The sequence below is a fragment of the Ipomoea triloba genome, chromosome 4, assembly GCF_003576645.1.
Source record: "Ipomoea triloba cultivar NCNSP0323 chromosome 4, ASM357664v1".
NCBI classification, from domain to species: Eukaryota; Viridiplantae; Streptophyta; class Magnoliopsida; order Solanales; family Convolvulaceae; genus Ipomoea; species Ipomoea triloba.
Window position 1 is genome coordinate 36,266,978 of NC_044919.1, and position 11,662 is coordinate 36,278,639.

The 11,662-nt window shown below is 30.9% G+C and overlaps 1 protein-coding gene across 1 annotated transcript; it reads left to right on the forward strand.

Annotated features, from left to right (window-relative positions):
- Positions 1–976: 976 nt before the first annotated feature.
- Positions 977–3,384, forward strand: LOC116015366 (protein YLS3-like). The gene is made up of 3 exons (XM_031255409.1): positions 977–1,400; positions 1,653–1,751; positions 3,117–3,384. The coding sequence occupies exons 1-3, from the start codon at positions 1,070–1,072 to the stop codon at positions 3,248–3,250; spliced, it is 564 nt and encodes a 187-aa protein (XP_031111269.1). The 5' UTR covers positions 977–1,069; the 3' UTR covers positions 3,251–3,384.
- The last annotated feature ends 8,278 nt before the right edge of the window (positions 3,385–11,662 follow it).

The window sequence follows — 11,662 nt, forward strand, 5'->3', positions numbered from 1 at the left end:
CATTTCCATCAAATATTTTACTGCGAACCAAACGGGCCGTAAAAAAAGAAAAAAAAAAGAAAAAGATCATTATCCTTTTGAATTGATTCCCCCATTTTCGGACTAGATAAATTATCATTATCGATCTTAGCTTGAATGATGAAACCCCTCACTGACAAGTTGTAAATACACAGACATATATAGCAAGCCAGTGAACATTCCCAAAGAGTGAAGGAAGAAAAGAGCTCCATATATAGGAGTTGCCAAATTACTAATAAACTATACAATCATTCCTAATTATGACCTTCTTCATCAATTATTTATTAATAATAGCCCAGGTTCTTTGGTAATTTAAAAAAAAATAGTTCAATCAATAGTGGCAATTTATATATTATCTTTCATTCGTTTTTTTTTTTTTTTTTCAAATCGAATAATTTTTACCATACATACATATATTAGTCTTAGTCATTATGTTATATAGTATTATAAGAACTCGGGTATAGTTGTGGAAAATTAAACATCTAGAATTACTTTTGAAGTAACAAGCTAGGGAAAGTCGCAATTATTACTTCAGGGTGTGCACGTGATAAATTACGGCCCGTCTTGTAACTCTAGTCGGCAAAGGACTACAAAAAAAAATAAACTAACTTAAATTACTCATAGCTGATGAACTCAAAGTCAAAAAGATCAATAGACTGGTCCAGTTGAGTATCAAACCTGTAAGTTTGTAATTACGAAATCAACAGTCCTGAGCCAGCCAAAATGCCGCACACTTGGAATTACTTGGACAGATAATAACTATTATATATGACAAGACAATCACAATTAATTAAGTAATAATAAGTTTGTAATTAAAATTCATTGACATGTGATGTAGGTAGAGGAGAGTGTATAGTAGTGGAGGCTTTGGGAGCTAATTAACCACAAAGCAACATTTATGTCAATCTATCTTTTCCCTCCCACCTCCCATCTTTCCAAATCAATAAATATGTGTCACAAGCGTAGCATAAAAAAGCAAGGGGATCACCTCATTTCCCGTCCATCCTGATCCTATCTCTTTACTTTGCCTAAACTTAAATTTCCCAATATAATGGATCCTAAGATTTTGGCATGCCTCTTCTTGCTGCAGCTGCTGGTGTTGTTAGGTCCGGCGAGCTCGGACTTGGCCAAGGACAAGGACGAGTGCGCGGACAAGCTGGTCGCCCTTGGGCCGTGCCTGGGCTATGTTAACGGCGTGGCGAAGGCTCCCACGCAGGACTGTTGTTCGGCGTTGAAGGGAGTGCTTGACAAGGGCAGGAAATGCCTGTGCTTGTTGGTGAAGGATAGCAATGATCCCAGCCTTGGCTTCAAGATTAATGCTACTCTTGCTTTAGGCCTCCCGGATAGGTGCAGTACACCAGCCAATATTTCCGAATGCCCTGGTAATTAAGTTTCATTATTGCCTCACCCATCCCCACCCCACCCAACCACCACAACTCAATTGCAACTTCTACTCCTGGTTTAAGCTTGTTAGCTATGAACAACTTACCTAGGCTAGTTACCTCCTTATGATTCTTTGTCGGTTAGGATCACAAGGCACGATTTAACCATCATTACACACTTTCGGATAGTGGCAGTTGGTATTCTTTATGATAAAAAAAAAACAATAACTTGTTATTGGATATATATTGCAGAGCTCTTGAACTTGGCACCCAATTCACCAGACGCAAAGGTATTTCAAGACTTCGTCAACAGTGCTAAAGGAAGCAATACCACTTCTCCAGCAGCTCCAGGTAAACAGACCAATACATGGCTTCTAGTCTACTCTTCAAACAAACCACAACTAATCACTTTATGAGAAAAAAAAAAGACAATCATCAATAGCCTTACGGATAAAGATTATATATATACTCCGTATAATATAAGAGTTAATTGTATTTTTTTTCCTAAATTTATAAGTGTTCTCTACTTTTAGTCCTTATTTTTCAAAATATCATTATTTTGTTATAGTATTATTGTGACATGATCAATTGATCATTTTTTGTCATATGTCAACAAAATGTTTAAATGACGTTAAATACAAGGTTGGTCTATTCAATTTTCAGTGTTAAGTCATTTTTATTTTTTAATCATATTTATATGGGTTATTCCACTTTTAGCTTTATGGCCATTTTTATTCTTCTATCAACAAATTAAATATATTTAATTTAAATGACATTAAAAATTATATTGAATTATTAATCACTCAAAATTCTCATTTTTTCTTCTTGAGAATAAAACGGTTATCAATACATAAGCCTAAAAAAAACAAAAAGAAAGAATTGGCATTATCAAACTGAATAATCCATTTTAGTATCAAACTTCTTAGCTTACCACTTAAAAAAGGTCTTATTAATAAGGTTAGTTTATATACTGAAAACTTTTCAAGTTTAATCATCGTTTCTTTAATTTCAAGTTACACAAGAAATAATTTTTTTTTTTTGAATACTACTAACTCTATTACAATGCAGTATACTTTCTCAACCTATTGAAGCAACTCGAACCCACCACCTCCCTTATAAAGGGAAGGGTTTGATGCCACTGGACTACAAGGTCCTTGGCAGAAACAAATTTAAATATATATAAATATAATAAAAATTAACAAGATCGACTAGCCCGAGTTAACTCGGCTAACTCTGCCAAATTGGGCGAGTTAACTCGGTAGAATTATACCGAGTCGACCGCCAACTTGGCCCAGTCGACTGAGTTAGGCGCTAGGCGGCCGCCTAGGGAGTAATTCGCCTCGGCATAGGAGCGCCTAGTGCTAGGCGGCTGATTTTTGCAATAGTGATTGCAATAGAGTTAATAGTACTCAAATAATAATAATAATAATAATAATAATAATAATAATAATAATAATAATAACGGATAAAATAGTAATTAAGCCATTTATGTCAAGACCTTGTGTTCTAGTGACATCAAGTTATACTCTTATATGGGAGGTTGTGTATTTGAACGATATTGACTCTTTGTTCTTTAGTAGATTGAGAAAGTAGTTATAAACAAATATTGCATTTCAGTAATAATACTCAAAAAGTAATTAAGCCATCTATTGGCTATACTTCCAATTTGAGTAGAATTGTTTTTAATAAGTTTTCTTTAAATTTATATGGTTGTAGTTAAAGGCAGCCCCAGCGGTGGAGCAACAAGTGCCAACGTTAAGAGTGATGGATGCAAAAGAAAGCGATTGGTGGAAGTTAATGTGGCTATGGGGCTGTTTCTCTATGTTTTTATTCTCATCTTCAATCTTTAATTTCAATATGAAATATAATGTTTAGTATATCTGTATTTCTTATATATTTTGAACCTTATTATTTTCTTTTTCGTGATGGTTTACCCCCATATCGATATCATCTCAGCTGCTTAATTATTATCTCTTTTTTACTATGTTATTTACGTATTAATTAGTAGTAGTTAATTGTAAAAACACAATCTTAATATATTAGTTGATGTATTAGTAAACCAGGAAATAGGAATTATATATTATATATGTATGGTTGCATTAAGCCAGCCATTAAGTAAGTTTCTTTAGTCAACTTAAATTAAGTTTCGTTATGTTAGTGTAGTAATTCACCGACATGATAGAGCTGCGTTCTTGTTGATTGTTGTTAGTACAGTGGAGTATTATTTTGGAGGGGAGTAGGGGTCGAGGCTCAAGTTGTTGAGAATTGAAGTGAGGGAGAAGAGAAGTTTTTCAACTTTTTCTTTAATGTCAAAAGTTTGAAAATTGTGTTTATTTTTTATTTGAATTCATTTTCCTTTTTTTTTTTTTTTTTAAAAAAATTAAAAATTTCTCTAATTAATGTAGTACACATGACGGCAAAATATTGTGTGGACCGTGGTTCACAGAGTTGTGGGGGCCATGGTACAAAACGACATCATTTTGATGTTAAAAATTTGTTTCACGTGCGCGTTAGAATAATGAATTCTGGAGTTAAATAATTTATTTTATAAGTTAAAATAATTTATTTTATGTGTTAAAATAATATATTTTATATGTGTTATAATAATACCATTTTTGTATAAGATAATGTATTTTATTAGTTATAATAATATATTTAATGAGTTAGAATAATGCATTTTATGTGTTAGAGTAATGTGCTTTATGAATTAGAATAATATATTTTATGTATTGTTGGATCATGGTCCATACAATAGTCCACGCAATAATTATTGACGCATCACACACCCTAGCCATCTTATGTAAGTGACAGGTAGCTACCTCTATGTGAAAGAAGGCATTCTCATCTTTTTAAATTGTTATATGATCTGAAATATTAAATTAGACTGATTAATTACTTTATAACTCGAAATTCACTTGATCTATTGAATTAATGAATCTCAATAGGCTGAGGGTCTAGTGTATACCACTATAACCCCCAACAATGGATTTAATTTTCAATGTAGAAAAATAAGATTCCATTGGCTTAATCTCATAATTTCGAACCATGAATTTTTTTTAATTGGTTGACAAATCTTGTCAAATGAGGTAAGTCCAAAATTCAATTGTTATACTACTATACGTTATAGCTTATATTGCAAGGTGAACCACTGACATATATATTTATTTTTAGTATATTGAAAGTTTATTTTTAGTGTACTCTCTAAAAAGTAATTATTATTATATTAAAAATGAGCATTACACTCAGTACATTAAAAATAAATAAATAAATAAATATTTATCAACAATCCACCCTACAAATATGAACTATTTGTCTACGGTATAATTTGCTTCCAAAATTGCCAAATTGGATTCGCCTAGAAAGAAAGTTGGGCCAACAAAATTTATAAACGCATATATAATGCAGCTTGATCATATCAGACGGTTTTTTTTCTTTTTTTTTTCTTTTAATTATTTAAAGGGAAAATTGCACTTTTCCCCCTATGTTATGTGCTTATAGCATTTTTTTCCCCTTGTGTTATTAAAGTGACAGTTTTTCCCCCTCAGTTATTTTAAAAGTGGTAGTTTTCTCCCCTGTAATGTTAAATTGACATTTTTGCCCTTAAAAATAACTATTTCACTTATTTTTATTCTCCAACCAATTATTACTATAATATGTATAGAAGATCACGGTTCGATACGAACCTAATCGAACACTGTAGCAATTGAACTTAAATAGTATAGACGGTTACGGTTACGATTCAAAATCAAAAAAATAAAATAAAATAATTATTAAATTTTTACTATTTTTAAATAAGAAATAAAATTATAAAAATAAATAAATAAGTTTTGATTGGCGGTTCAAAATCGAAATTGGAACCGAACCGTACCGATTTATCAAAATAAGTGTTTGATCATTTTCACTATATAGGACTGTGGTTAAGTTTCGATTCACGGTTCAACAATTATTTAATTTTATTTTAATTTTTCGGTTCTGAATCGTAACCAGAACCATCCATACTATTTCGGTATGATTGCTACAGTGTTTGGTTAGGTTCGAACCAAATCGTGATCATCCATACATATAACTAATAATTTGTTGGAGAAGAAGAATAAATGAAATATTTATTTTTAAGGGTAATAATGTCAATTTAACATTTCAGGGGGAAAAACTGCCACTTTAATAACACAAGGGGGAAAAGTGCTATATGCACATAACATGGGGAAAAAGTGCCATTTTCCCTTATTTAAAATATTAGAATAAATTTTTAAAAATTAAAATTGTAAACGATAACCACGTACCACATCAACAATCTCATATTATATATTCATATTGTTCATTATACCTTGCCTGCCCAACCAGCCAACCTAATAATGCCAAATAAACTTTTAAAAAATAAAATCCTTCTAATAATAATGCAAATATATATGAGCCTACAACTGATTAGGTCCAATAATGCTACTGCTTGTCATGGCCGTGTGATGATTTGATGGTCAGATCCTGTTAACGCAGTTAATTAAATAAACAAATTTAGTTTGAATTAGGACAAAGAAATTGCTAAAGTTTCCCTAAATTTAATTTACTATTCACAACAAAGGTGTATGTGATAAGTTTTAATAAGTTTGTTTTTTGTTTTTTTTTTTTTTTTTTTTTTTAATGTTAACATATTATAGATTGTTATATCAAAGAGTGATTTTATTGCCAAATACTATGTAGTGAAATGATATCTGAAAAAGTATATAATAGATACTATCTTATAAAGAATTATAAGTATTTAAAAAAAATAGAGATTTTATTGTGAGTAATAGATATAGGGGCATATACCATGGCAAATTTTATTGTGGGCCACGGTACATGCAGCAGTGTGGTCCATGAAGTAAATATATCATTCTAATTGCATTTTGGTTTCATTTGACAATATTGCTCTGTTTTGATAGCATAGTAATACCAAAGTATCATTTTAATTCTACTGCAATTTCATTTGACAATATACATTATTGCATGAGCTCTATTTTGTAGTTTCATTTTTTACACACACGAGTTTAATTATAGTAATATTAAAGTATTATTTTAATTACGCTCTAGGTTCCTTTGACAATATATGTTATTGTATGACTAGTCTGGATTTTAGTTTCATTTCTCACACGCACTAGTTTCATTATAACAACACTAACCTATCATTTTAATTATACTACAATTTCATTTAATAATATACGTTGTTGAATGAGCTCTATTTTTTAGTTTCATTTCTATATATATTAGTTTCATTATAGCAATACTAAAGTATTATTTTAATCCTGTTACAGTTTGATTTGACGATCATGGTCCATATATTTAACGATCATGATTCATATAGTATTATCTGGACCATGGTCCATTGTATAAGAATCGATATACCATATTCCGTACAATTTGTATTTGGATTGAAATGGGAGAATTTTGAGGATGAAGACAATGCATGCAATTTGTGTTGCGAATGTGACCCTACTCATTGGGTTCATATTACTGAACGGTGCATGTTTGTCTGAGGCCCAAACAAACTACAATTACACCCAATACAATTAATCGTTTAAAAAGTATTAGGAAAATGCTCTTTTTCCTTCATGTATTTCCATCTTTATACTATGGATGAAGGTTTATAGTGTATTGTAGATTCTTATGCATGTGTATGTGTTTTACATTATGAGTGTTTGTGTTTTACATTATGAAATTTTGTATTTAAGAGTATGAATTTTATATCTGAAACAAGTTAGTAATTTTGTCTTATTTTATGAATTTGTGTCTTGTGTTGTGAAATTTTGTGCCTATAAACACAAATTATATAACTAAATCAGATTTAAAAAATAAATAAATACTCTGTATATAATATGTGTTGTGTCTTGTGTTGTGATTTTTTGTGTCCTGTGTTATAAAATTTTGTACTTTACAAGTATAAATTATGTACCTCATTGTTTCGATCTAGGGTTCATAATGTTATGTTTACCCTTGTCCATGATATACATTGCCCCTGTATTTCCCCTCCAAACATTTACCTCCTAGTTCGCAGTTCTCGTGTACCATTTATGCTTTCTTTGAATGTGCCTAAGTTGAATCTTTCTTGATATTATGTGTGTAGCTCCATTATTTACTGTTATATTCTCTGGACATGTGCCTACTTTATCTGTTTTTGAACCTGTTTTGCTTAATTTGCTTGTACCTTTTCTAGAGTTAACCTTTCCAGTTTATAATCTTTGTGTTCCTATGAATTGATGTCTGAATCTGAAATTGCTAAATATGTCATATATATTTGTTTCTTTGTGTTATGCGTTTGGTTCGGTTATGACCGTGTTTGTCTTTGTGTGTGTGCTTTCTGTGCTAATTGTTGTGAATCTGTGCCTAAATCTGCTTTATCTTAATGTGCTTACTATTTTATTTGCTAATTTTCTTGCTTTGTTTGGCCAAAATTGACAATTCATGAATTTGTGTTTATAAGTGCTTATGTGTTATTTGTTGAGTTGTTCTCAAGCTGCATGTGCCTTGTTCTGTGTTTCTCTTTTCTATTACACTTGTGCAGGTTCATGTGGCAAAAGGTTTCAGAAAAAGCAAAGAGAATGATTATGGAGTGGACGACTCTATTACAGCTTCAAAGCAAAAGGAATCTTGCTCTAAGATATGATGGTATTGATATGAAACAATCACGATGTACAAATTGAGGGGGAGCATGATTATCTGATTATCATATTATCTGGTTATCATATTATTTGGATTATCATATTATTGGGTTTATCGTCCGAATTATCATATTATTTGGATTATTATCTTATCTGGATTATCTTACTGATTGATGGATTCTTTTGTTGATAAAGGGGATTGATTAATTTAGTATATCCAAAAAAAATTAATTTAGTATATCCAAGTGGTGAATATAGAGATGATTATTGATGCATGGATAAGATATGGATTGATGGATATTTTGGTGAATTGATTGTGGATACTGGTTTCATTATGGATAGATGTTGGAAATGCTGCATCTCTTGAAGATCCTGCCCTTAATTCAGGTTACTTGGGCACTTTGTTAGTTTACTAGTTGTTCACCTTTGTCAATTTTTTTGGCAAAAAGGGGAAGACATATTTTGAGGGGGAGCTTCGCATTTTGGTGGTAACTCTGATGAATTTGATTATTTTACTTGGTTATTTCTATTGAATTCTGGTGATTTTTTGAATATTATTCTGGATATTATCTTGGTTATTCGTATGATCTAGTTGGTATTTTTATAATATATTTGGATGGTTATGGTTTTCTATTTATTATGGTTTATCTACTGAATGCTCGGATTATCTATGGCTTTCTCTAAATGATTGGTGTTCAAATTAGTTGGACTATCTATTGAGTTGTTGGATTATCCTCTAATGGATGGAGTACGGTCCAGCTTTTGGTAATTTCTTAAATTTTCTAACCTATAGATTTTGTGTGTTAAGCAATTATGCTAAGGGCTATTTATTAATGAAATTATTTAATACAATTATTTTTGCCCAAAGTATATATGCTTTTAGTTTTGCCAAATAAATTGTCAAAAAAGAAATTGTAAGTGTACAAAATGATACACGTTTTACCTTATTATAATTGGTTAATTTATTTGATAAAGGTTAGAACTTAAGTAGGTGTAATTTTGGACCGTACCCCTATTTGGATTTATCTTAGCATTTTATCTCAGAATACTTTGGCTAAGATCATAGTCAGATAGATCATGGTCAGCGTATTTCTCTAACACTTTTCAGTTGTGCAAAACTGATTTTCAGCCTGATTTAAATTGAGTGGCTATTATGGAAAGTTAGTTTCATTATAACTAGTATAAAAAGGATAGATTTTTCTCATTAGTCATTATGCTTCACGACAGTCTCATGGCGAGGATAAGTTCATCTATATTTCTCGCCCATGTTTACGACAGTCGTGACCCTCGTGCGCTGTTTATGGAATATATATAGCTTCATTATTCATATTCTCCATTTTATCTTTTTTATTATTATTTTTCTTTCTTCCCATCCAGTTTATTATTATTATTTTAATACATAGTATAGTGTCTTCTCAACTCAAAATTTTATCAAAATTATTATGTGAATTTCCTCCAATACTTTTTGCTCTATTCAGGGATATTAATTATAACCTAAAACCGACGAGCTAGTTCAATTAAATCAAAAATTAGTATTAAGATGGTAAGTTTAAAATATTAATTATAAATTGTCAACATTTTTATTGATTCTGCTCGACAGACTCAATAGCTTAAGATTTTAATATCATAATAACTAAAACATTTTAGCACAATTAAAAACCAGTCCAATCGTTAATAACAAATTGGATGAAACTTATTTGGTAAGATTAAGGCCCTGTTTGATAAATGGCTGTTGGCTGATTGGGTTGGCTGTTTGGGTTAGAAGGTATGATTTGGTGATAATATTAGCTGATTGTAGAAAATTGTTTGATAAATTGGCTGTTTGCTGATAGCTATTTGGTATAATTTCTTTTCTCAAAAAGCTAATTGAAAAGGCTACTTTGAGTAGCCTTTTGAATTTTAGCATTTTGGAGTTACAAAAAGCTTATTAACCAAACAACTAATAGTGATCAAAAAGTCAAAATTGGCTGATAGGCTGATTATTTACCAAACAGGGCCTAAATAGAAAAATAAGTTAAATTAACAATATATTGATAACTAATTGGATGGAATTAGCAATATGATTGGACAAAAAATATAGAATTGTTTGGTTGGATAGATAAATGAACAAGTTTTTTTTTTTTTTTTGAACAATTAGTATATGTTCGCTACTAAGGCTCAAATCCATGACCTCCCGAAATCATTTTGTACCGCTTGACCACAAGGTCATTGGCACATGGACTCATGAACAAGTTTTTCTAAAAAATGAGAAAAATGAAAATTTTCAACATTTGATTCATGAAAAAATGTTTTTTTAGAAAAGTTTTTTTGGCAAATATGATAAAAAAAGAAAAGTTTTATTTGCTCAACATTGATATTTTGTTTTACAGGGACATTGGAACAATTTATTACTTTATAAGAAATATATTTTCAGTAATTTGTTTTCCACTAACCAATTCAAACAATGGATTCAATCTTCATGCTATTTTTTTCCTATGAAATTTCAATTCTATACCTCCAAATATTTTTCTCGAACCAAATTTGTCTACCGAGTTCAAATAATATGTTAGCAGTATCTTCTTTTTTTTTTTTTTTTTTTTTAATCAGAGGTGTCTTGGATAGACCCTAACTGTAGGAGACACACTTTTAACCTCATATCATACTCAGGCTAATTTCCGTTCGCACTTAGGCTAGCCTAATTAAGGAACAAATAATGCAAAAAGTATTTTAATTATCTTATTGTTATGTAACTTAAGGAATTGTAAGCAACAACATACATGATTTTAATAACATAGGGAGAACAACAAGAAGAAATATTGCAGGAGAATGGAGGAAGGGAGGAACTTTCATTAAGCTCATCAAAGGATTACATGTTCTTCTCTAGGAAGAACTAGAGAATTGAAGTACATATTAGAATGAAATATATGAGCATATATATAGGAAGTAAGCTTGACCCTTCGATACTCCAAAGGACACTTGAACCTTTATATATGTCCAAGTAAGCTTGACCCTTCGATACTCCAAAGGACAACGTTAACCCTTCAATACTCCAAAGGACAACGTTAACCCTTCAATACTCCAAAGGACACTTGAGTCTTCATATGTCCAGAAATACAATAATTGAGATAATGGCCACACATTATTATTATATTCATAACACTCCCCCTTGGCCATTATCTTATCATATCCATGCCTCGTTAAAAACCTTGCTAGAAAAACCCTGTGGGAAAAACCTAGCCAAGGGAAAAAGAGTACATGATACATCTAATTATGTGTTGCATTGGTTGCCTCATTAAAAACCTTACGCTAAGAAAACCCAGTGGGAAAAAACTTTAGCTTAAGGGAAAAAGAGTACAACCATAACCCCAACATAAAGTTCAGGGCATAATATTCATGATTCATTATGCTCCCCCTGAAGACAACATTCTTCAAATCCCTTATATTAAACTTTCAAAAAGTATAGGGATTTGGTGAACAATCATGTTCAACATTTCAATGGGGTAAATATATTACATAATAATTGCGTGACTCTTTTAGAGCTCACATGGGTATAATACCGACATCACAATGTCTAGTAAAATTTTTCATAATATACCCATTCATTGGTGCAACACGATCTTTATTGTCTCCTTATAAGACAATGGGGGTAAATTA

Excerpts from the sequence above, each read along its gene's own strand:
- LOC116015366 (XM_031255409.1), top strand. The coding sequence starts at position 1,070 with ATGGATCCTAAGATTTTGGCATGCCTCTTCTTGCTGCAGCTGCTGGTG. Across the intron at positions 1,401-1,652 it reads CAATATTTCCGAATGCCCTG|AGCTCTTGAACTTGGCACCC; the intron begins GTAATTAAGTTT and ends TATATATTGCAG. Across the intron at positions 1,752-3,116 it reads CACTTCTCCAGCAGCTCCAG|TTAAAGGCAGCCCCAGCGGT; the intron begins GTAAACAGACCA and ends ATATGGTTGTAG.